The 27,720-nt window shown below is 31.0% G+C and overlaps 1 protein-coding gene across 1 annotated transcript; it reads right to left on the minus strand.

Annotated features, from left to right (window-relative positions):
- Positions 1-25,035, minus strand: LOC120351796 (glutamate receptor ionotropic, delta-1-like). The gene is made up of 10 exons (XM_039430138.1): positions 24,857-25,035; positions 23,497-23,628; positions 19,187-19,308; positions 17,368-17,550; positions 16,304-16,462; positions 11,218-11,395; positions 8,288-8,478; positions 6,897-6,999; positions 3,799-3,988; positions 1-493 (listed from the first exon to the last, which is right to left on the minus strand). The coding sequence occupies exons 2-10, from the start codon at positions 23,594-23,596 to the stop codon at positions 52-54; spliced, it is 1,668 nt and encodes a 555-aa protein (XP_039286072.1). The 5' UTR covers positions 23,597-23,628; positions 24,857-25,035; the 3' UTR covers positions 1-51.
- Between the last annotated feature and the right edge of the window lie 2,685 nt (positions 25,036-27,720).

Here is a 27,720-nt window from a genome sequence, read left to right on the forward strand (position 1 = left end):
ACCTTCTCTTCCTTCGTTTTCATCTCCACTTTCTCCTTCTCCTTCTTCTCTCTATCTTTTTTGGAAGAGAAACGAGGACAGAGGCCTAACCGGTATCAACCTCTTCTCTCCTTGTCTAGTCTTCACCACATAATACTCCCTTCCGTTGACCTCTCTCTTCTCGGCATCCTTCAGCAGGCCAGCGAACGCTCGACGCCATACTGCAAAACGGGGCCGCTTTTTCACCCCCAGATCAAAGATTTCCTCGATTTTCCACGACTTTCCCGCTGAACTTCCGCGGCTGCCGGCCAGTTTTCTCCAGATGATTTCGCAGACTAGAACGACCGCAGCGGTCAGGAAACCCGACATGACCGCATAGTAGGTCGTCAAGAGGTCGGTGTTCCTCAACTGGCGTTCTTTGTTGTGCAGATTGAGGGGGCAGATCTGCGTGTCCGACAGCGAGTTGAAGGCTGCCAAGTGATTGATTATGCCTGACTCCACGTACGATAACATCCTGAAAATAATTCAAAAATTTCAATTTCATATATCACTTCCACGTTGTGAAAATGATGGAAAGGCAATGTTGTCATTTCTACTTTTCCACCGCCTTCTATAGTAGATAGACTACTTTAGGCACTTCTACTTTTCCACCGCCTTCTTGACTACTATAGCTAGATAGCTTATAATATTTATTTATTTATTTATTTATTCGTGGACAGAATCACAAATCATATAAATATGATTAGGAAGAAACAACAGGCTTGGCCCAAATCTATTCCATTCCCAAATTTTGATAAATTAATAAAATGTCCAAAAAATAGGTTATGTTTCTACTGTAAGTTCAATTTTCGTCAAAAAATATATATAAGCTAAACATTTTGAATTTAGAGAAATTAAAACACCAAACTATAACTAATATAGTGAGCACCAAGTAATAATGGCAGTGTTTGATTAGCAATGGTATTGCTATCCTTGTTTATCATTCAAAAAAGCGGAGGAATTGAAAAAATTCAAAATAGAATTCTGAGACATTTATACATTAAAAAATTTAATTGCTTTTGTCCCTTTAATTTCCCAACTAGTGAATTAAGATCGATATTTAAAGTGCACTCTCTAGAATTACGCAGATCTGTAAATGCTCTATTGCTATCATTCAACATTATAAATCATAAAGTTCATATTCCATCATTCATAAATTTATTGAATTTCAATGTACCTTATGCTAGGCCTAGAAAAAATATATTGTTCAACATCCCTTTTGTGAGAACTACTCATCACTATAATTCGTTTCTTATTAGAAGTCTAAGATTATATAATACTTTGAATGAACATATAGATCCGTTTTCGAACTGATTTAATGTCTTTAAGAAAAATGTGAAATGAATTTATCTTGTAGCTCGTTTGAGTCATGGAATGTTATGAGCTCTGACTAAAACTCTTTTTGTTTTCTTTATCTTTATTATTAATTTTTATTATTATTATTTCAATTTTTGATTTACTTTTTATCTTATTCTCTTCTATAATTATTCCATAATATTTTTCATCTTTCCCGTTTTCTTTATTATGTAGTATAGTTATCTATTAATTGTGTAAAAAAGGCTCTTCATGGTATTGTCTGTGAGCCTTTATATGTATATGTATATAAGTAAATAAATAAATAAATGGCGCTATCTCTTTCTCGCTTTTCTCTGTTGTAAGATTGTCTTTTAACAATGTAGAATTAATGATTAATTAACAAAATATTCCATCGTAATTATAAAAATTCATTATGAAATATTATTGAAGAATATGATTTCTTTGCTTAATAAAATATCATTGATTACTGTATTTTAAACGAGAATGAACAGGTCATATTACATCAGTAAATCTGTATCAGCTACCGTCTATAGAAGGCATTGACAAGACAGAGGATCGGTAATATTGTTCTGCTATCTTTCTCCACTGCCATATAACGTGCACCCAACTAAAGTAGTTATTGAGAGAATAATTCACAATCACATTTCCCACTCGGACCATTCATAAGCAATACTTCTGCTGTAAGCTTTACAATACTATTGTACACAATAATATCCATACTTAAATATTAAAGTTTCAATATTATCATCAAAATGTTATATTTGTTTGCTTTTTGAACTGCCATTATAACATGGACCTCACTATAGTCGAACTGTAACAAAATAAGGGCACTTGATATAATGTATCATATATATCAATATTTTATATTTTATTGAGTTTCAATACTGTGGTGTAGTAAAGGTTGATTTCCGTAATTATTAAAAAAATATTGAATAGGTACCGGGTATAAAGAAAAGTTAAAATTGTAATCAAATTCAAAGAAAAATAATCATAAATACATAGTCAGGAGCTTCAGCCAGATAGTCGTAATTGAGAATGAATATTTTTTGTAAATTAATTATATTCTACACTTCCTAGAAACGATCTGACAACGTTGCCGAGCAGGAAAAGGATAGTGCTATCTGCTTTGTCTAAATACAGACACGGATAGGAAACAATAATGTCGAGAAGCTTTAGCCACATAGCCAGAAACGTTCTGAGATTGTAATACTATAATATTATTATAGGTCCACGTTATGATGGCAGTGGAGAAAGATAGGAGAACAACGTTGCCGAACCTCTGTCTTGTCAATGCCTTCTATAATAGACGGAAACTGATACAGGTTTATTGATGTAATATTAACTGTTCATTCTCGTTTCAAATAATCAATTATATTTCTCCAAGTAAGAAATATTTTTTAATAATTCCAAAGTTTATTTTCAAAATCAAGATCAAATATTTTGTTAATTATGTAAGCACGATATGGACGGCGGGAGAAGCCTTCACCAAATATGTAAGCAAAATGTGCCTTCACCGAATATGTAAGGGTGGGAAAATGAAAAACAAGAAAAGATCGTACAGGTTTTTGATATTTAAAACAAAACAATAAATTATTTATTACAAAATTAGAATTATAATTAGAAATTACAAAATAATAATAAACAGATGAATATTTCAAGGGCTACTCGCTTTGCTGCTAGTGAGGATTCAATTGTTGTGGTTATGAAAAATTTAAGAACAATGATTCAGTAGTCACCTACCTTTATGAAAATGGCTTCCCACTTTTGCATCCACTAATATTTCGCGGCGTTAATATTATTAATTAAAAATCAAAATAACTGATCCAATGAAATGGGTTCAGATCCCGTCCTATTCAATAATACAATTCTCTTTAAACTGCCCGAACTGCGACAGGAAAACTGTATTATAAAACAAGAACAAAATCTATCCCCTTCACCAGAACAGCCGGACTTTACTCACAGTCCTATCGAACGAGCTCACACACCCACAAAAGTAAAATTTTGGGTATTAAATATAACTCAGTCAATGCCAAACATGGAAGCCATTTCAAATACATATTTTTATCAGTCGCACAAGCGGCACGTTTGTTATTAAAAACAAAAAGAGAAGCTACATTAATTTTGACAACAAATGAAATAAACAATCTTTCTGTCGATGACAAAAATCGTTCAAAGACAAAAACACTGTTCATTAAACTTTTTCTAAATTAAAACTCTAAAATCCTGATCAATATGAGATAATTATATGATTCATATATATGTCCCATATGACCAGGTGACAATTATTAATTCCACATTGTTAGAAAATGATTTGGCAACAGAACAAAGCGAGAAAGAGATAGTGCCAACCGCTTTGCTAAATGATAGACAAAGATAGCAATACCATTCCTAATCAAACACTGCCATTATAACGTGGACCTCACTATAGAGATTGATAATAGGTGGACTCCGAACCCCACTCACACCCTGTTGAAAAGCGCTGGCAGAATGCTGTGCTTGGGATATGCGAACGCTGTGGAGCGAGTGAGATAGCTGTCGGCTGTCAACACATAGGTACATCTGTCTTTCTCCAACACCTGCTTCATTGTCTTGTTTATATAATCGGTCATCATGAAATACATCAGTTCCCGCTTCTCTTCAAGGTACAGCCAATCTATAATAAATGATAATAAAATCTTTATTTATTGGAACATTTTTGATAGAACGGGCTTAATTTCACAGATATATTTCCTATTTTAGTGATGATAATAATAATGTGAAATATTTCTTCTATGTTTGATTTTGGAGCATCTAAATTTGAAAATCTACTTTGTGAAAATAATTAAGAACTGAAAATTTTGTGAAGTGAACAACTACAAGACTTAACTCATTTCGGACTATGTCTTATCTAAATTTGGGAGAGGAATAGCACAATGTTACCTTATTTTTTCTCTCCCTATCATTTTGATGATGATATTGTATGAATTGAATCAATAAAATATGAAGAATAAATTCAAACATGGAAATACTAAATTATGGTGATAGAAGTGGAAAGTTGAATGTTAAAGAAGAATTCTACAGTTATGCGACAACTATACGGTGGTGGGGTCCACGTTATAATGGCAGTGGAGAAAGATAGGAGAGCAACGTTGCCGATCCTCTTTTTTTTTATTGACGGTAGCTGATGCAGGTTTATTGATGTATCATTAACACTGTTCATTCCTGTTTAAAATAATCAATTATATGTTACATTAGTTCTGTGAACAGTGGACCTCACGCAGTATTCGCATTCACAAGTACGGTACCTGATGTCACTTGTTTTGTTAACAAACTCAGTTCACGTTTGAATTTGTATTCCTTATGATATAATTCATCGAGTTCCGTGATAATCTTTCTATGAAAATTAATTTGTTACAATCAAAAATATTATAATTTCTCCAGCATTATTAAGTTCATTTGGTTATTTTTAATCACCTATTAACTTAAGTTTTTTTCGAATTTGAGAATATTGATACTAATGGGCATGCATAATAATACCATGACTGCAAAAAAAAAATATTGAGACCAGAGACCTTAAAGCTGCGATTAGACCAAAGTTATTAACAAAATGTTAATAACTCACTCCTCATAGATTACATTAGATTGAACAAAACTTATCATACACATGATGAAGATGTGTGTTTGTCAACTTCCGTTTAATCCAATAGAATCTATAAGGATCAAGTTATTAACATTTTGTTCATAACTTTGGTGTAAAACTAGCTTAAATATGCATACCTCTTTAAGGTCTTTGATTGAAACTATAGACCTTATACAAATACAGTAATAAACTAGCTTCTCCACACATCTGTGTAATCACTTGTCAGCTGATTTATGATGAATAATATTCTATAGTCTGATTTTTACTCTAATACTGGCGTATGAAGGAGGCTCCTTTTTCCTTTTATATTATCCTTGAGATGCAGAATTTCCAAAAACCTTGTATATAAGTCGACGCGCAATTGAAAAAGGAACATACCTGTCAAATTTCATGAAAATCTATTACCGCTTTTCGCCGTACATTTAAACATTTAAACATTTAAACATTTAAACATTAAACATTAAACATTTAAACATTTAAACATTTAAACATTAAACATTTAAACATTAAACATTTAAACATTTAAACATTAAACATTTAAACATTTGAACATTCAAACATTTAAACATTTAAACATTTAGACATTTAAACATTTAGACATTTAGACATTTAAACATTTAAACATTTAAACATTTAAACATTTAACATTTAAACATTTAAACATTTAAATATTGAGACCAGAGACCTTAAAGCTGCGATTAGACCAAAGTTATTAACAAATGTTAATAACTCACTCCTCATAGATTACATTAGATTGAACAAAACTTATCATACACATGATGAAGATGTGTGTTTGTCAACTTCCGTTTAATCCAATAGAATCTATAAGGATCAAGTTATTAACATTTTGTTCATAACTTTGGTGTAAAACTAGCTTAAATATGCATACCTCTTTAAGGTCTTTGATTGAAACTATAGACCTTATACAAATACAGTAATAAACTAGCTTCTCCACACATCTGTGTAATCACTTGTCAGCTGATTTATGATGAATAATATTCTATAGTCTGATTTTTACTCTAATACTGGCGTATGAAGGAGGCTCCTTTTTCCTTTTATATTATCCTTGAGATGCAGAATTTCCAAAAACCTTGTATATAAGTCGACGCGCTATTGAAAAAGGAACATACCTGTCAAATTTCATGAAAATCTATTACCGCTTTTCGCCGTACATTTAAACATTTAAACATTTAAACATTTAAACATTAAACATTAAACATTTAAACATTTAAACATTTAAACATTTAAACATTTAAACATTTAAACATTTAAACATTTAAACATTTAAACATTTAAACATTTAAACATTCAAACATTTAAACATTTAAACATTTAGACATTTAAACATTTAGACATTTAGACATTTAAACATTTAAACATTTAAACATTTAAACATTTAAACATTTAAACATTTAAACATTTAAACATTTAAACATTTAAACATTTAAACATTTAAACATTTAAACATTTAAACGTTTAAACATTTGAACATTCAAACATTTGAACATTTAAACATTCAAACATTAAGAGAAATGCCAAACCGTCGACTTGAATCTTAGACCTCACTTCGTTCGGTCAATTAAGCAAGGAATTAAATTTTCCAATAATTTATTAAATAAGATGAAATGTTTTGTTAATCAATTCTACGATCTGGCAACAGAGCAAATCGAGAAAGAGAAAGAGCTTTGTTGAATGATAGACAAGGATAGCAATACCATTGCTAATCAAACACTGCCATTATAACGTGAACCTCACCATATAAATTAGTAATAGTACCTATACTGGAGAATGTATTTCCCTACTTTTTTGACATTTCTAATCAAAATTTAGGAGAGGACAGTTTTGGGCGTAGCTTGTTGGTTCTCTCAATCATTGTGTATGATTTATGTTTGAATTTGCATGAAATAAATTGACAAATAAAACCATAAGTGAAGTCAATTACCTTTCGCAATCAGGTTTTTTACTTGATCCTGATTTCTGACATTCACAAAATGTCCGTATCCTCGGCTTGCTGAGTATCTTAGCACATTCAGATCGGTTTCTACCTGGTAAATTTATGGAAAAATATATCTATTAATCAGTTTTATTGATAGAAAATATTTGAATAACTAAAATACAGTCCTTAAGTCTTTGTAATGTGTATTTTGAGTCTAACAGATTTAAAATTTTAAATGCAGGTAATCGTTGAATATCTTCCTTTAGAAATAGTACTTGTTGGATAAATTGATAAATTTGATAGAGCACTGATTGTATTGTCAATCCGACCCTTTTATAGAGTGGTAAAAACATAAATTATTTTTATGAAAAAAATAAAGAATAAACAAATAGAATTGTACTTGAAGGTCCTTGGCTTAGTGATGAAACTGAAACATGTTTAACTGTAGCATAATAAAGTGAAAATTGACAGGATACAATCTGTGATACTCGATGATGGAAAAGTTCCAAAATACCTATTGTCAGGTCCACGTTATAATGGCAGGGGAGACAGATAAGAGAACAAAGTTACCGATTCTCTGTTTTGTCAATGCCCTTCTATTGACGGTATCTGATACAGGTTTATTGATGTTATTGAATAAAAACACAAATATGTTATCAAATTTTACTCAGTTTTCTAGACACTGTGTGTCAGAAATTCTACACAAAACTGTGTAGAATTTGACAACATATTTGTGTTTTTATCCAATTATGGAACGGTTCTACAATATTGACAATGACTCAGTCGAAAGTTTATTGATGTAATATCAACTGTTCATTCTCGTTTAAAATAATCAATTATATTTTATTAAGCAAGAAATTATATTTTTCAATAATCATTGCATAATGAATTCTTGTAATAAGGATGAGATATTTTGTTAATAATGATTGATTCTACATTGTTTAAAGATGATCCAGCAACAGAGCAAAGCAAGAAAGAGATAACGCTATATCCGCTTTGTTGAATGATAGACAAGGACAGCAATAGCATTGCCAATCAAACACTGCCATTATAACGTTGACCTCACTATAAAAGTATGAATTGTTCTTTTTTCATTTCTAAAGTGTTTTCTAAATTTAATATTAGCATAGAGAAACAATAGCATAAGTAGATATCCCATGGTATAGGTCGTTTATGTCCCAGCTTTTACTGTTATCTCAAGCCGATTATTGTCGATTTTTACTGTTTTGACCGGGTAAGAGTGTATGAACGGCACAATAAGAGAGACTGCCAGCGTCATAAAGCTTCACAGGAAAGAACTACGTGGACTATCAGCTTGAGATAACAGTAAAAGTAGCGACATAAACGCCCTATACCATGGGATATCTACTTATGTTATTGTTTCTCTATGGTATTACCTTTATAGCGAATTCGAGTATGCCTCCGTCTCTAGTGAACCAGTGATAGGAGAGTCGAGCAATGTCTTCTATATTCTGGATCGGAAGTGTAAACTTGGATAGCGTGAGAAACGCTGTCAGATTGGCCGTATAGAATGCGGTCAAAATCATTATGAAAATCCACCACGTAGCAAAAAGAACTCTGGATGAATCTGTGAATAGATTAAATCCATTTTAAAGATAGATTTGTTGATATGGATATTTAAAATGATAATCATTGTTTTTTCTCATTGTTAGATCTTTGTTTTTTTGTGGAATGAATTGAATTGTAATTTATGGTAGATAAATCTGAAAATAAAATACTGAATAGAAAGAGTGTAGTGAGGTGCACGTTAAGGTGCGTACAGATTTACGCGCCACGAACATGAGCAATTCACTTTTGATCAGCTGATGCCAAGCTCTGTATATCTGTATCTTACCGTTTCTGTAAAAATACAGATATAGTCAGCTGATTAGAAGTGAATTGCTCATGTTCGCGGCGCGTATATCTGTACGTAACTTTATAATGGCAGTGGAGAAAGAAGAGTGTTGCCTTTTATAGAGGATAGCTGATACATGTAATAAATTACATAATCCTTTTATAGAGGATTATGATGTGATATGTAATAAATCTGATGTGCTTTCAGAATATTAAGTTTGTTTTTTGGTCCTGCAAAATTATTTCTCTAATATGTGAATATTTCCTATTTTAGTGATAATAATGCAGGCTCTCTCTTTAAAGCCCCTCTATATTAATCTAAATATTATAATGACAGTAGTCAATTATTACATATATGCAGTCCTATTACACATAAAGAAAAACTCATCAAATTTGAAATTGAGACTTGATAGACATTCTTACAACACAAGGAATTGTAATAGAATTGATACTCCCTACCATCGACTATCCAAAACAGCGAACAGTTATGGCACTAACGGTATCAAAATGTACAATGAACTACCTTTGGACTTAATATTGGAGACAGAAAAAATTCAAATGTAGGTTAGCAAATTGGCTGTTATTGAATCCTTTTTATTGCATAACTGCTGAATTCCTTGAATAACCAATAATAATTGCTTAGTGACCTGCTATATGTATGTATGTGTATGTTCATGTATATACTTTGTAGTATCTATTTGTTGCTCTTTGTGTTCATGCAATTTTAGTTATTTTTATTTTGTGGTCAAGAGTCACAGCTCATGCTGTAAACAGTGATATCTCACTTTTGTTAGTGTGTCATATTTTGTGTATTGACGTTGTCTTTTATTCTATGAATGTTATAGCGAGAAAATTATATTATTTATTTATTTGATGTAAAATTATTTCTTCTATGTTTGGTATGGAAACATCAAAATTTAAAAATCTATTTTGTGAAAATAATTAAGGACTGGAAATGTTGTGAAGTGAACAACTACAAGACTTGACCTATTTCGGACTATGTGTAACCATAGAGGAACAATAGCTTAAGTAGATATCTCATGGTATAGGGCGTTTATGTCGCAACTTTTACTGTTATCTCAAGCCGATTACTGTCAATTATTGTTCATTTTTACTGCTTTGACCGGTAAGAGTGTATGAACGGCACAATATGAGAGACTACCAGCGTCATAAAGCTTCACGGGAAAGAACTACTTGGACTATCGGCTTAAGATAACAGTAAAATTTGCGACATGAACGCCCTATACCATGGGATATCTACTTACGCTATTGTTTCTCTATTGTGTAACCTTCTAAATTTGGGAGAGGAATTGCACAAGGTTACCTTAATCTTAAATTCTGTATCAATCTGAATTTTCTCTGTTCTGTTGTACACGAAGAAAAACTTGAATGAACACCAGCTAAGGAAAGATATACATCCCTATAATACACGGAGTAATCGAACTATTGATACACCTTTTTGTAGGCTATCAAAGTCGCAGAACAGCTATGAAAACATTGGTTCAAAATTATTTAACAAACTGCCTCAGGAATGGATGGAAGCTCCAGCTGGTCTGTTCAAACAGAGAGTGTATAGCTGGCTACTAAGAAATCCTTTTTATTAACTTATTGAATTTTTAGAATTGCAAAGTATTATGCTCTAAACTGTATAAAATATGTATATGTATGAAATTTAAACTGTATCATCAAGAGTAGCATTTTAAACATTGTTACATTTATATTAATTTGAGACATTTTCATTCATAACAAATTATTATTAACAAAGAGTCTTACGAATAGAAGACTTCTTACTCTTGTAAGAATAGAATATTGGAATTATCGACTATTTAATTGAATTAATCAAATTAACTTGTGATTTTTATTAGATGTGGACTTAATATTTTTGATTTTCCTATTTTAATGTTACCTTATCATAGCCTAATTATGTAAATTTAGACAGGGTCATTTTTCAACCCATTACTAAGTAGTGACTTCACTTTATATCTTTATATAGATGTATGTGTGTTTGATATTGAATTTGAATTAGAATTTGTTGTGTGTTGAATTAGAATAATTAGAATATGACGTTGTCTGTAACTATGATCAGTTGAATGGCAATAGAATTATATTTATCAATCTATTTATTCATTCACTTATTTATTCTCTCCCTATCCCTATCATTTTGGTGATGTACTCATTGTATTAATAAATACTAACACTTTCTCCAATCTATTAATAGCTAGCAGGTAAGCTATGTTGGTTGTATCAACAGATAAATCAATCAATCAATATTAATCAGGTACCGGTACTCATCCTTGTTTGAAATAATTAATTAAACTTTTTTATTTGTCAAGGAAAAATGTTTTTCCAATGTTTGAATAATACATTTTTGACATTGAATACGTAGTCAATTAATCATATTTCTACATGAAACAAGATAGTGGAACAGCGTTGCTGATTCTCTGGCAGTGTATTTTCACTGATGCTGTGTTACCTGTGGCAGGATTGAGTGTGGAGCCTTGCTTCATCAGTGCACCGTACACGAACCAAGCACAGCTGGAGAGTGAGAAAGAGCGACTGTGGTTTCCTCCACAGAGCTTGTCTCTCAGTTTAATAATGCCGTACATAGTGGGACCCACCAGTAGCAACGAAACCAGGATCAGTTGCCAAACCTGAAATAATAACTAGTAGTTCTGTCAACAGAAGACCTCACGCAGTATTTTCAAGTACCTAATGTCACCTGTTTTAAATGTTAACAAGCTCAGTTCACGTTTGAATTTGTATTCCATGTGATATAATTCATCCAGTCCCCTGATAATCTTTCCATCATATGAGAATTATGTAGTTTTTTTACAATCAAAAATCTGGTGTGGCGCACTCACACAACTTTCCTTGCCGTTATGAAAATTGATCACCTGACGCTAGTGTTCCCGCGCATCTCAAGTCTACTATTCAAAAATTTGAGCCAGCTGGTGACAGGGCAATGACGCTGGAGACACACGAGGTCTGCTATCTCTTCATAGTGAATCATTTAATACAATCAACAGTTGCCAACAGTTTGCAATAATTGGATAATCACATTTTCTCGAATTTCGAGCTTATTTTTAATTTTAGGTGAAAATGTTACTGAACATTAATTGTAGAGATGCTCATGTTTAATCTTTTCCATTTGAAATTTTTTGTTTAAATTGTATCTGAAGCCTAATAATTGAGAATCTAAAATCAAACTTTGATACAACATAGATGGGGCGGAGCTCCTGAAATTTTTACAGATATGGGACTTGTGGCAGTTGATAGAGCTTATCGATGACTATTCTAGGTATAACTTTAATCAAAATCGTTGGAGCCGTTTTCGAGAAAATCGCGGAAAACCCTGTTTTTGACAACATTTTCGCCATTTTAGCCGCCATCTTGAATCGCATTTGATCGAAATTGTTCGTGTCGGATCCTTCTATTGTAAGGAGCTTACGTTCCAAATTTCAAGTCATTTCGTTAATTGGGAGATGAGATATCGTGTACACAGACGCACATACACTCATACACACACACACACACACACACACACACACAACACACACACACACACACACACACACACACACACACATACAGACCAATACCAAAAAAACACTTTTTTGGACTTAGGGGACCTTGAAAGGTATAGAAATTTAGAAATTGGGGTACCTTAATTTTTTTCGGAAAGCAATACTTTCCTTACCTATGATAATAGGGCAAGGAAAGTAAAAATATTATAATATTTTTTCAGCATTATTCAGTTCATTTTTTTATTATTTCCAATCACCTTTTAAATAAGTTTTTTCAAATGTGAGAATATTGATACTGATGGGCACGCCTATAATAATACGATGACTGCAAAACAAAATATTGAAACCAAAGACCTTAAAGATGCATACATATATTCAAGGTCTTTGATTGAAACTAGACTAACTTCATAGAAATACAGAAATAGACTGACTTCTCCAGACATCTGTGTAATCACTTTTCAGCTGATTGATTATGAATAATTCTATGGTCTGATTAATCCCATCTTCAGAGAACATAATATTACTAGTAGTTCTGTGAACAGTAGACCTCACGCAGTATTCTCATCCACAAGTACCTGATTGAAACTATAGACCTTATGGAAACACTGGCTTCTCCACACATCTGTGTAATCACTTGTCTGCTGATTTATGATGAAAAATTCTATAGTCTGATTTTTACTCCAATATTGACGTATGAAGGAGGCTCCTTTTCCCTTTGATACTATCCTTGAAATGCAAAATTTTCAAAAACCTTGTATATACGTCGACGCGCAATTAAAAAAGGAACATACCTGTCAAATTTCATGAAAATCTATTTCCGCGTTTCGCCGTAAATGCGTAACATATAAACATTCAAACATTTAAACATTAAGAGAAATGCCAAACCATCGACTTGAATCTTAGACCTCACTTCGCTCGGTCAATGATATTATATATAGTGATATCGAAGTATGGAGGAATTCCTTTTCTTTTCATATTATCCTTGAAATGCAAAATTCCAATTTCGACGCGCGGCAGTTGAAGAAGGAATATTTCTGCCAAATCTCATAGAATTCTATCAACGCGTTTGGCCGTAATTGCATTACATACAGACAGACAAAAGCAAATCCGAGATAAAACATAGACCTCACTACGTTCGGTCAACAATTGATTGCATTTAAAGAGCTAAAATTACTCACCTTTCCATGAATTTATATTTACAGAGTATCTAGTATTATTTATTGCTAATTCATTAAAAAATAATTGTGATGTCCATGATTATTCCACTCGTGGCAATGGAGACCCATTTGCTGTTAATCGCCACAGATTGAGATTCTCTGACAAAAGTCCCAGTGTATATGGTTTGAGACCTTTTAAAAAGTTGCCAAAATGTTTATATACCCCATCAATAAATTTCAAGAAAGAACTTTATGCGTACCTAGTAAATGAGGCTTATTATAGTGTGAATGAATTTTTTAATGATAGCACTTGACTTCTGTGTTGCTGGTATATGATAAATGTTTTTTATTACCATATTTATTCGCTCAACTTGTTAACTATAGTAGTACATTGTTATTTATTTTGATGTTTTGACTTGGCCTGTATGTGTATTGTTTTTGGTTTAATAAAAATGAATTCGAATTATTATATTGTTTAGAATTTAGAATGTCCTATAAGCAAATTCTATTTCTATTATCTGACTCATATTATACATTTATGAAAGGTGATTGATAGTACCGTATTTTATTCTGATAGGTGAAATAGAGTGAATTCAACTGGATTTGTTTTACCGAATCGGGGTATTCATAGAATAGCTCTTACAAATTGAGTTATAAATTGAAAATAATATTAAATCTACAGAGTGTTTTTCAAAACAAATTGGCGAATTGGAGCATATGAAAATAGGTGGGAAGGTGAGATAATATAAATTTAGAGTATTCTTTTGAAACCTCATTATTTGAAATGTGATAAGATGTAATATTCATTTTTCAGTATTATTTTGCAGCCACAAAATTGGAATTTCATGAGATGTTTCGAACATCAACTCACTCTATCCTGTTTAAAAGAATTATTCAGGAAACCTGATTCAGAGGCAAATTCATAAAATAATTACTAATTGGGAAAAAAATATATATATACAGTCCGTTTTTGTAGCCACATAGGAATAAATTGATCAATATTAACATTTATTTTCAACACACTGTAGAGAGATTGAACAATATATCTAGATTTGAAAATTCACTTTGCGAAAATAATTGAAAACTGAAAATTTTGTGAAGTGAACAACTACCGTACAAGACTTGACCTATTTCGGACTATGTGTAACCTTATCTAAATTTGGGAGAGGAATAGCTCAAGGTTCTTTTTTTCTCTCTCCCTATCATTTTGATGATGAAGTTATTGTATATGAGTCAATGGTGAATCAGTCAATCAATCAAACTCTATGGAAAATGATCTAACCACAGCTCTTTAACAATTCAAAGGTTATTTAACAATGTTTTTCCACGTTGCTGTGTAGAACGTAGATTCATTGTGATTTCTTGGAAGAATAAATTGCTCAGTTTTGTGAATTTTTTAATCAATACTCACTTCGTATAAATTTCAGTTTTGTGAAAAATTTGTTGAAAATCAACACTCAGAAGAAACCAGCAATCTAGATCCAGTGGCTGATTCATAAAATATTCACAAATTGGGAAAAAAGGTGAAATAGAATAATAAAGGTTTAGTATCTTTGTACTAGGTGTTGCTTAGGGTAATAGATATAGTTTTAGTTTTTTTTATTATCTGTTGTAGCATAAATTAGTATTAATTTGATGATAACCTCGACACATATATTATATAGTGAGGTATCATTTTGTAAACCTTGAATATTGTTATATTATTGAAAATGTATGAGAAAATATGTAATGTATGAATTTATGAATAAACTCCTTTGCATGTGTCGTCCAACATCCAGAGAAATTATTATTATTAAACTCTATAGTGCGTTATTGTAGTCAAATTGGTAATATTCAGTCACAAATATTCCAAATAAAATTTTATTGCCAAATTCATATAAAGATAATAATTCACAAACACATGAAAAACAAAATTCAGTTTCAAACACTTTAGTAATGGGAATTTAGTGGCAAATTAGTAGTGGGAATTTAGTAACAAAATTACAAAAGCTTTCATTGAGGGAAACTAAATAATAATCTAATATAATATAATATAATATTGGCGTTACCAGCAACACAAAGTTTGTGCGCTATTAGTGAGCATTTAGTAAGCACTCAAATTAGACAAAAATAGAAAAAAGTATGAAACAAAATAGAAACTGTATGAAACGGAAATCAGCAAACACTTTCAACAAACAAAAGAATATAAAAAAACATGATAATGGAGTAGTTCATAAACGTAAACATAATATAATTCGTTAAACAAAAAAATTCATTTTGATATTTCAAGAATTTGAATACAGTACAGGATAACATATATAAAATTGAATTCAGTTTGAGAGACAACTTTCAGGTAGTGAAGGGAGAAATAATTTAATAAAACATGAACATATTATTTTTGACATCCTGTTAGAATAAGTATGCAATTTCGAATAATGTTTATTATTCACATTACAATGTAAAAATTATGCGATGCTGTAATAGTTATTCACTGTTCATGATTGAAAAATTGTTTTGTTTCAAATTATTGTAGCCTACTGATGTCAAGATAAAGAACCATTTGATTCGAAATAGATAATTGATAAATGCCTAGAATTGAAATGTTTTGACTGTAACATTTTCGGTCTTGATTCAGTTCTCAATTTTCGTTTCAAGTGCTTTTGGGGGTTTTATTTTTGGTTATATTAATTGAATAGGCCTAATCTGATTTTAATTTGAAAATCAACTCGACAGGGGCGAGCAATGCCGATTCACATAATATTCACAAATTATATAAAGAAGATTGTAAACTCTACAATGCGTTCTTGAAGCCGAATTGGCGGTAATCTTTAACTTGGCTACTAATATTTATTAGTAATATTAATTTAATATTTGAATTTCTATTTAAAAATCAACTCACCTCGTCCTCAAAAGGAGCCAATAGTCCTGATCCGGTGGCAGATTCCTTAGGTCGCTTCATAAGCACGTAGTATTGGTTTTGAATGAGCTCAGTGCCCCAGCTTAGACTGTCGTATCTGCCATGAAGAACTGGCAGAAACGCAGCTGCCATCTCAACTTTCTGCCACAAAACCAGCAGAACAGCATCATATCATAATATTTTATTGTGAAAACACTTTTCTATTGATAACATATTCAAACAACGGAAATACATACTAATTTGAGTACAAATAACAATATGAGACTCATTTATTTATTCGTTGGATAGAAAATTATAATATCAGAATGAAACAACAGGCGCTAGCACAAAGCTTCCTCTGTTCCTAAATGTTGTCCTATAAATTATATTATACCTGATATTGATATTATTTATTAAACCTAACCGCGTAACCCCGAAGAACATTTTGAAACTACCTGTACTTCAATCTACTCGAAGATATATGGAAATCATCAACAATAGGCTCTTATATTAACTTATGATGTGAGAAAATTCTTCAAATTCAAATTGATTCACAAATATTATGCTTATAATAGCCTCTATGTTCTCTTTATACGCTTGGTAAACTATGCCGTAGAATAAAGTACCGTATGTGTAATAAAGTGGTTTAATATTCCAGAATAAATCAATGTCATAAGTTAATGATTATAAAAACAATAATTATTATATATTATTGATTCATTCATTTATTTTAGCATTTATATACACAATATCATTCTCACCTATGAATGATTGGGAAAGGAACAACACAGGCTTAAAGCCCAAAACTGTGCATTTCCCAAATTTGGATAGAAATTGTCCAAAAATAGGTTATTTTTATTACTGTACTTCATAAGTTTTGAGTCTAAAATAGCCTATATTGGTATAAACTGGGAATTTAGAATTTAGACAAGTTAAAAACTTGTCATAATTAAATAATATTCATAATCAAGTAAAAATATTTTACTAAACCATCACTGATGATAACTGGAAAATACTGTATTAATTCTTTGGAAACTTTCAAACTTATCCTATTATGATAATATTACCCTATTATGCAGCAACTCCAGTATTCCAGACTTCTCATCGCCAAGTATATCTTTGTTGGGCAGCACAATGGAATAAGTGAATCCGTACTGTTTTCTCAGTGTTTCAATTATTTGAAATGCAATTCCGCTGCCTTTTAACACTCCATTCTTGTCTTTTTCGACATAACTAAGGGGCCAATCTCGCTGCAAATTGAAGAAACAATTTATTGAAAAATTAAATAAGAAGACTGTCAAAACTACAGATTGTTGGCCACTTCCTGAGGCCATTGCCTATTATTATATGTTCTAGTTATAATCTATACTTTATTAAAGTAAAGAGCTGGCTTATACACGTACGGGATAGGAAAATTATGTTTGACGCATCATCACGTCTCAACTACTGAACTGATTAACTTGAAATTTTGCATAATATAGATTCTTAGTTAACCGAGGATTATTAAAGGCTTTTTTTCAATTTTCCAAGATTTCATTACGTAAAGTTTTCAGTTTGTCATGTTTTAAAATAGACCCTTTTGCGTCTATTGTAAATAAATGAATGAGCAGTAGTTAAGAAGGTAGTATCCATACATAACATTTTTTAAAAATAAATCTGTGTTGGACAATATCTATTGTTTTTCCTCAGTATAAATAAATTCGTGTTCAAATTGGTTTTTGAACCATTTTTTACGACACTACAATGCTCACTTCGTAAAAAATAGTTCAAAAACAAATTTTTCACTAGCAGTTCGTCTTGGAATGTGAAATAGATGAGTCTACTCAAATGTTTTACAATTTATATTCCTCAATTATTGTTTCAAATCATTCAAAGCTGTCACAATAGCTGCGTTGTAGAGGAGGTACCTACAGTACCTAATGCTGTGTCGATATGTATATTATTTAATAGAGAAAATTTGAATTTTCATGATTATACCTATCTATTATAACATTATTGAGAAACTAGTTCCTGCTGTCACAACATTATCAATCTATTTTTATCAAAATTAGGGAGAGAAACAGTTTTGGGTTTATCTTTTTGATTATTTTCCAATCATTAATTTGATATTGTGATTGTAGAATGTAATAAATGAATAAATAAATCTTCAGCCAAATAAACGCTTCAGCATTGAGCAGCGAAATATTCATAGATATTTGAAATAGATCGCACTTCCATTCCCTCCCAAGAGTATTCTCATTAATTATTGTTAATCCATTGACAAATATTATTTTCACCTGATAATGTTGAAGATTATATTTTTAATAATTTACTGAAGAAACTTGGACTTTAATGTACAGTATTGGTTTTATCTTGCAAAGCCTATTGCATGTTTGTATAATGTTTAATGTCTAATAAAAATTCTTATTCCTATCCTTAACATTTATTTTTGCATTTATTTATTACCTTTTTATAATTGCATTCATAAAAGGCATTATCTTCAAACAAATAGATTCAAAACACATACATTATAATATCTACACTCTAATCATAGCTTACTCATGTTAGTCTGAATTATTAAAGAGACTGCAGAAATTATGAATATGGATTTTCCAATTCTTTATTTTTCATATGAAATGAGGTATCTCTCTGTTTCCCAACTAGAAGGTAACCCGTGCTCCGCAAGGGTTTATTTTAGAACTTGACGTAATGGAATATTTGAAAATTGAAAATAGGCCTATATAACCATCCTCGGTTAATTAAGAACCTATACCGTACGCAAAATGTCAAGCTAATCAGTCCAGTAGATCATTCTGACGTGATGATGCGTCAAACATAATTTTCCTATCCCGTACGTGTATAAGTCAATTCTTTCCTTTATTTTATTATAGATATTAATGAATCTACCTTGAATGTAGCAATTCTTAGATGTTTTCCTCGCAGAATATCTTTTTTGACTTCATCACCATCTTTCAACGTGCATTCAAATCCAGTAGTGTTTCCAGTGTCTGGAGCTCTAGTTGTGAAATCTATAGAAAATCAATTAATTCCAATGGTTCAATAATAAATCATCATTTCCACTTGTATAACAGTATAAAATATTGTCTTTAATTCTCATTTTAAAAGTTGAGTACCATATATGAGGATATCAAGTTATAGATCTCTGTAGTATACAATATATTGTGAGGTCCAGTGTTTGATAAGTAATGGTATTGCTATCCTAGTCTATCATTTAACAAAGCAGATGGCGCTATCTTTTTCTCACTTTGTTCTGTTGACAGTTTGTCTTCTACCAATGTAGAGTTCATAATTAATTAACAAAATATTCAATCTTAATTATGAAAATTCATTAAGAAATTATTGAAAAATATAGTTTCTCCTTAATAAAATATAATTGATTATCTATTTTGAACGAGAATGAACAGTTAATATTACCGTTATTAGCTACCGTCTATAGAAGGCATTGCCAAGATCGGCAACGTTGTTCTCCTATCTTTCTTCACTTCTATTATAACGTGGACATCTCTTTAGTATTGATACGGTACTACAAAAGAATACTAGTATTTTCCATTCAATTAAATAAGTAGTTAATAGTATTTTTAATTTTTATTAGTAGACTTACTTCTGCAATTTGGTTGAGGAAATACTCTAAACACTATTTTATTATAATTATTATTCCTTGCCACTATCAAATTTTTTGAGAAACACTGTAGGCTTAGTAGTATCAAACATAGTAACTTCACATACATTTCAATTTTTTTATTCTAACCAAGCTTTTTCTATTAATAGCTTAAAACTTCATATTTCTTATTGTTCATTAATGGAAGTTCAGAAATTTGTGTTGGAATGAATATAACAGTTTTCACTACAAAAGTCACTGTAAAATTCGATCGACTCTGATCATTCTATAAGATTATGCATTTAAAGATCAGTAATTTATTGTTTACCGTAGCCTACATTATTATTTTTCATAATACATGAAAGTATATTCTCTCAATATTTGATTCTGTATCTTGCTACTTTCAATGTACCCCTATAATTATTTGATGTGTACCGATGTAAACAATAAAACTTGATTTGATTATGACATTATATATTGTTCAACATTCAATTATTGGGAAAATGATTTGAAAGTGCCTAGTCCAAATTACTCTGAAAATTCCCCCTAATATTAATAATTAAGTTCTCTCTCTATTATCTATTATTATTCATTGATTGATACAATAAGTATATCATCAGAATGATAGGGAGAGAAAAATAAGGTAACCTTGTGCTATTCCTCTCCAAGATTTAGATAAGAGGTTACACATAGTCCGAAATAGGTTAAGTTTTATAGTTGTTCACTTCACAAAATTTTCAGTCCATAATAAATTATTTTCACAACGTAGATTTTTAAATCTAGATGCTTTTCCTTCACATGCTATGAAATATTTCAAAGTGAAAAAGAATAATTTATCCATCTATGTAAATTAATATTTATTTTAATATTAAAGCCTACTACTGTAAGTAATAGAAGGAATTTTGTTATCAATTCGGATCTTTAATCTTTCTAAATTTAAAATTAATTGTTTCAAGTGTTTGTGTTTTGTTTCAATGTGGAAATTAGTGAAGAATATTGGAAAGTCTCACATAACCTTTATTTGGACAATTTATTCTATAAAATTGGGATGAAAAGAAGTTTTGGACTGTAGTCTGTTTCTTTGTCCTCAAGTTGATTGTGAATGATAAATAAATTATAGGATTCACTCATGATAAGACACTGACTGAGATAAAAAAAAAACAGAAATCACTGATTAAAGAGAAAAAGTATACAAACACTGTTAACACTATACAAACAACAACCTGATTATTTTCAGCTTAATCATTGATTATTCAGTGCTTTCAGCACCACTAAAATATTATTAGAGTGTATTTAGAAAATTTTAATTATTCAAAATTGTTATTCAGCTCAAATAGTGGGAATTAATTGAATTCCATAAAAGATCATTGAAGAAACTACGGTATATAGCAGAAGATTCATCTAAATACCGTGGGAGAAACTGAATTCCATGATTGTTCAATATAGGAAAGAGTGTTGAAAAAATAAGTAAACACTTTCATAGAAAATGTGATTAATTTTAAATGAATTCACAGAATTAGGCAATTCAGGTTCATCTACAAAAATCACCAATTTTTAATGCAATTCCCCCAAATAATATGTTGTTTTAAAATTCATTTTAAAAGCAGTTTTGAATTGTTTTTAAACTGAGATTCTGGTTTACGCCAAAAATAATATCAACAGTAGTAGAGTAAGAGTTTTCTAACAACTGAATTGGATGAAAATCCTATATCAAAATATCATTGGATGAACTTTTCAAAACCGGACCCTAGTTTTTCCTCAAACTGAACTGACTGAGAAAATCTAACGATGTAAATTCCGCCTGAAACGTTGCGCAAAAGCTACCTAGTTTTTCCAATAAAAGGGGCCAGACCTGGATTACAAGAGTTGATTAATGATCGTGCAATGTGCCTTACATAAAACGAATACAAATTTCGATGGCGGCGTAACCAATTTTGGGCTTTTCTGTACCAGGAAGCTTTCAAGTCATCTGGAGTGCCAAAGTGTCAGCATTAGATGAATGACAAACATTGATTCCATTTTAGAAGAATTGCTGCCAGTTTGAAAAGAATCTCTGACTACAGTTTAATGATCTTCTTATACTCTAGGCCCTACATTATGTAACCGATAAATAGATAAAGCTATAGTGAGGTCCACGTTATAATGGCAGTGAAGCAAGATAGGAAAACAACGTTGCCGATTGTCACCTGGTCATATGGGACATATATATTAATCATATATCTATTCCATATTGTTCAGGACTTTAGAGTAGGTAATAAAGTTAAATTCATTTGTACAGTCATCTTTCATGGTCAGAAAGATTGTTCATTTGTTGCTGCGTGATATTTACGGTAGCTTCTCTCTGTTTTTAATAACAAACGTGTGCTTGTGCGATAGATAGAATAATATTATCATGTATTCGAGGTGACGTTCATGCTTGGCATTGACTGATAGTTTATTTATACCCCAAAATTATTTGTTGGGCAGAGCTCGTTTTGATAGGACTGATAGTAAAAGTCTGGCTGTTCTGGTGAAAAGATAGATTTTGCTCTTGTTTTATAATACAGTTTTCCTGTTGCAGCTCGGACAATTTAAAGAGAATTGTATTATTGGATAAGACGGGATCTGAACCCATTTCACTAGATCAGTTATTATGATTTTCAAAAATAAAAATTAACGTTGCGAATAATTATTATCAGTGATTGTCAAGCAGGAAACCATCTTCGGAAAGGTAGGTGTTATCCTTTTGAGTTTTCTTATATATTTTTCATTACCGTACCACAAAAATTGTTTTAATGCAGCAAAGCAATTAGTAGCCCATAACATTGTTCTCTTCTAATAAAGTAATCTCGATTGTTATAAATGTAAATATATAAGATAAAGTTTCATTAAAATTTATAGTAATAACTGTTCACCTTTGATTTTATTTTTTTCACCCACCCAATCTGATGGTTATAGTTTCAGTTTTTCTTCATCGTAACTACATACCGTATAAAGTTTTTTTCCCCCGTTACACGATCCCCTGTCTTGTCAATGACTTCTATAGACGGTGGCTGAAACAGGTTTATTGATAAAAACACTTCACTTATATGGGCTACTTTTACAAATTAATAAAAACAATATGGAACCTTGTAATACCCTTTTTTATTTAAAATATTACAACGACTAATTCAATTCAAAAATTACCCAAGTTATGGTCGAAACTAGTCGTTGTAATATTTCAAATGACAAAGGGTACTTCAAGTTTTTATTAATAGGTTTATTGATGTAATATTAGCTGTTTATTCTCGTTTAAAATGATCAATTGTATTTTATTAAGCAAGGAATTATATGTTTCAATAATTTATTAATAATTTTTCAAAATTGAGATGAAATATCTTGTTAATTAATTATCATATTGTTGAAAGACGATCTGGCAACAGAGCAAAGCGAGCTAGATAGAGATAGCGCTATCCGCTTTGTTGAATGATAGACAAGGATAGCAATACCAATGCTGATCAAACACTGCCATTATAAAGTGGACTTGACTATAGCTTTCAAGTTGTATGCTAAGATGACGACTTATTGCAGACTAAAGTAATATTGTAGACATAATTTATTGTTCCAACGAGATACTTACTGTTACTGCCGTCTTTATCCTTTACTGTAAATCTGCTTGGAGGTGGATAATTCGAGCAAAGAGTTGTTAATAGGAGACCGACGAAATTCGTTCGATTCATGATTTCAAAAATATTGCTTTTTCATGGTTCACCTGTTAATAATTTCTATCATTTTCACATTATCTCTAGACAGTGTATTCAAAATTAAGTTTCATAGCAGTTTTGGGTGGATAACTAAGGTATATACTTGTATTGTACCTATATGTGTATAAATGAATGAGTAAATTATTATGCCTGGAAAATTAGCTGTTTCAACGCTCAATCGCATCTTCATAATGCAGTAAAAATGCATTTTATGGAAGTATTTAATTGATATCATGTAGATATTGATAGGACGAAACATTAGAGAAATATTATTAGATGAGTATAGCCTACCATAATTTTTTTACCTGCAATGAATTATAACTGTTTATAGCACTACATAATCTTCAAAATGTAGAAAAATACAATAATTAAATTGTTATTTTCCTACATTTGAAGGGATAAAACTCTGTTATTAGCTTTGAAACTCTTTTTTATGCAGTTGTTGATAAAAAATGGATAAAGAAGATCAGGTTATATGAATCATAATCTAGAATATGAATAGAAAATGAATATATTCATTTAGCCTACTGAATCTGAACCCTTAAAAATCTAGATTTGGTGTTGAATATATGATTTAAATAGTTGAGTACTGTAGCTACTAGATAATATATTCAGCTATTGGAAATATATGTTTGACTCAGTAAGCTATTCAAATATTCAGTACCGTACCGTACAAGAATAAATGAACAATATTTATTACATCCAAAAGTGTTTGGTGATTTAACATTCTTCTAATCACAAATCCAAGTGATAGGAATAATGTTCACTAGATCTGAGGCAATATAATATATTGAAACTGGATCTATATAATATTATTATATAGATCCAGTTTCAATCATGAAATAAATGTAATAGGCCTATTTGAGTAGGCCTATAACTGGTTCACTTCTAAATAAAAAGATGTAGGCCATCCGAGACTAAATTAAAACTCATATAAACAAATGTATTATAAATGGATTTGACCATTCAATCATTTTAATATTCAACATCAAAAGCTGAAGAACAAAAATAGATTACCTCCAAAACTGGTCTTCAACCTGTTTTTATCACAAAAATCCAAGTAATAGGACTCATATTCACTGAATATAGACCATTATCAACACGGTAGTTCTTATTTCAAATATAATTGAATATTGAGGAATGATTCATTAAAAAACATTTATTCATACAATATTTCTATCACACTTATTTTCCTTTAAAGGTATACTAAAGTGATTGAAACACAGTAGAACTTACCAAGTGTGGGCCTATATAGGTACCTTTGTTTTATTACAACAAATCACTAGTTTCAATTCATTGAAGACATTTTCAATTGTATAATAATACACTCACATTATTTCACACTTGATAATGGCTCTAATGACTTAAACCTAGTAGTGATTTTTGTTATAATAAAAATAATATTGAGATTTATTATTGTCTTTCAATACACAATAATTTATTAGCCTATTATGCAGAGTGAGTCATATGTTAGGGAACACCTCAATAAGTTGAAGACTGCTGTAGATATAAGACTGTAACTCTCAGGATAAGTTATTGGTCAAATTAATACTCTACTTTTTGACATACAACTGAATTTCAACCCCTCATAAGGGGGTTGTAACTGGAATATTTCAAATGTAAACACTCATTGTGTAGTACATAATTTTAAAGGCATTTTCAAAACAAGAAAGATGGCATTGATAAGCATGTTCTATGATACTTGTATCCAAAATGGCGGCTGATTGAAATTTTAGTTTTTAAAGGAATGAGGGGTTGTAACTCAAATATTTTAAATGTAAACACACATTGTGTGATATATCATTTTAAAGGCCTTTTCAAAAACGAAAAAGATGACATCAATCAAATATTTTTATGACATTTTTATCCAAAATGACAGCTGATTGAAGTTCTAGTTTTTCAAGATTTAATTGAAAATTTAATCAGCCGCCATTTTGGATAAAAGTTTCATAAAAAATTTATTATTAATGTCATCATTTTTGTTCTGGAAAGACCTTGAAAATGATGTATCACATAATGGGTGTTTACATTCAAAATATTTGAGTTACAACCCCTCATTTCTTAAAAAACTGAAACTTCAATCAGCCGCCATTTTAGATACAAGTGTCATAGAACATTTTTATCGATGCCATCTTTCTTGTTTTAAAAAGGCATTTGAAATTATGTACCACACAATGGGTGTTTACATTTAAAATATTGGAGTTACAACCACTAATTGGCCCCCTTATGAGGGGTTGAAATTCAGTTGTATGTCAAAAGGTACAGTACTTGATGACTATTAACTTATCCTGAAAGTTACAGTATTATATCTACAACAGTCTCCAATTTATTGAAGGGTTTCCATACATATGACTCACTCTGTATATTAGGTCTATTATGAATCGATTTTTCACTCGTTGTTTTTTAATTTTTTTTCAGCTACCTACTCCACTGCAATTATTCAAAAATTGATAGAACAAAATATATTTAATAGGTACCTTGAAAATATGGGAATTTGGAAATGTATCACGAATTCGTGGTATGAGCTCTGTGGCCCAACTAGTGTAGAATAGCAGAAAGTAGGCTAAGGTAGCAATCAATTGGAGAAGCCACCACGCCAAACGCCAAGTGAAAAGTAAATACAAACATAAATTTTCCGTCTGGCCGGGAAAACGCTCGTGAAACTTTGATGAGCACCATATAGATGCCGCGCCATTGTTTGCTATTTTAGCAGACAATTTATTCACATTTCGAGCAGTTCTACTGTTATTGATTGATTTGAAGGGACTTTAAAGGCCTGTAGGACATTGTTATGCATCAACAAATTACTGATGCCCACTATAATAGCAATTTTGACAATTGGTCTCTGAATTTATTAGCTTCTCCTTCTTCTTCTTCTTCTTCTTCTTCTTCTTCTTCTTCTTCTTCTTCTTCTTCTTCTTCTTCTTCGTATTCATTAGCAATCCATATCTTATTACTCATTGCGGGGTTTCACCAGGACTTCCTATATGGGTAGTATATAGGAGGTCCTGGTTTCACTAACAGGAATAGCTGAATAAATATTTATTTTTTATGAAAAAGTACGCCATAAGAATTTATTACTAGTTCTGTGAACAGTAGACCTCACGCAGTTTTCTCATCTAAAAGACTTGTATTTTCTTCTCGTTGTTCTGTAATGGCGAAAACCGCACATCCTTATCTCGAACCGTTTGGAAGATATTCGCATTATAAATCAATACAATTAAATCAAAATAAAATAGATAAGTGGTATTGATTTTCAATATAAATATCTTCGAAACGTTTTGAGATATCGATGCGCGGTTTTCGTAGTTCATTTTGTCTAGAAATTCCTTATTAAAATCATGTACCGCATAACCAACCACCTTCCTATTTAAAAGAATCAAGATGCATTAAATATGGCGGACCAGATTTTCGAATTCATAGTAAAGTAGTATTTTTAATTTTAGTAGGATCCTCAATCACACCCACCTTGACATCACATTTTTCCATGAGATACTGAGCCGTTCTCATACTTTTCTCTTCCCTTTCTGCTTTGAATAGTATTGATTAATAATGTGAATATCTCCGGAACAGTTTGAGATATCGATATGTGGTTTTTACCATTCATTTTCTCATGAAATTCCGCATCGAAATTATGTATCGCATGACCACCTTCCTATTTAAAAAAACAAAGTTGCATTCAATATGGCGGACCAGATTTTTGAAGTCACAGTAAAGTGGTATTTTCAATTTTAGTAGGATCCTCAATTACACTTACCGTCAAATTACCTTTGTGTATGAGATATTAAGCCGTTCTTGGACTTTTCACCCACTCTGTATATAATGATATCAGAGTATGGAGGAATTCCTTTTCTTTTCATATTATCCTTCAAATGCTAAATGTCAAAAAATCTTGTGTATACATCGACGCTTAGTTGAAAAAGAAATATTCCTGCCAAATCTCATAAAATTCTATCAACGCGTTTGACCGTAATCGCATTACATACAGACAGACAAAAGAAAATCCGAGTTAAAACATAGACCTCACTACTGTTCGGTCAATAAATATAATGGTTATTTCTAGATTAATATCAATTACAGTAAAAGCTTGATTTGTTCCA

This window comes from Nilaparvata lugens, chromosome 6 (assembly GCF_014356525.2).
Source record: "Nilaparvata lugens isolate BPH chromosome 6, ASM1435652v1, whole genome shotgun sequence".
Taxonomy (NCBI): domain Eukaryota; kingdom Metazoa; phylum Arthropoda; class Insecta; order Hemiptera; family Delphacidae; genus Nilaparvata; species Nilaparvata lugens.

Bases quoted from the DNA above. Each gene is read 5' to 3' on its own strand.
- LOC120351796 (XM_039430138.1), bottom strand. From the start codon at position 23,596: ATGAATCGAACGAATTTCGTCGGTCTCCTATTAACAACTCTTTGCTCG. The intron at 19,309-23,496 runs GTAAGTATCTCG...GATTTTCTATAG, and splicing joins GGATAAAGACGGCAGTAACA to ATTTCACAACTAGAGCTCCA. The intron at 3,989-6,896 runs GTAATTGACTTC...CATTTATTATAG, and splicing joins AAAAAACCTGATTGCGAAAG to ATTGGCTGTACCTTGAAGAG.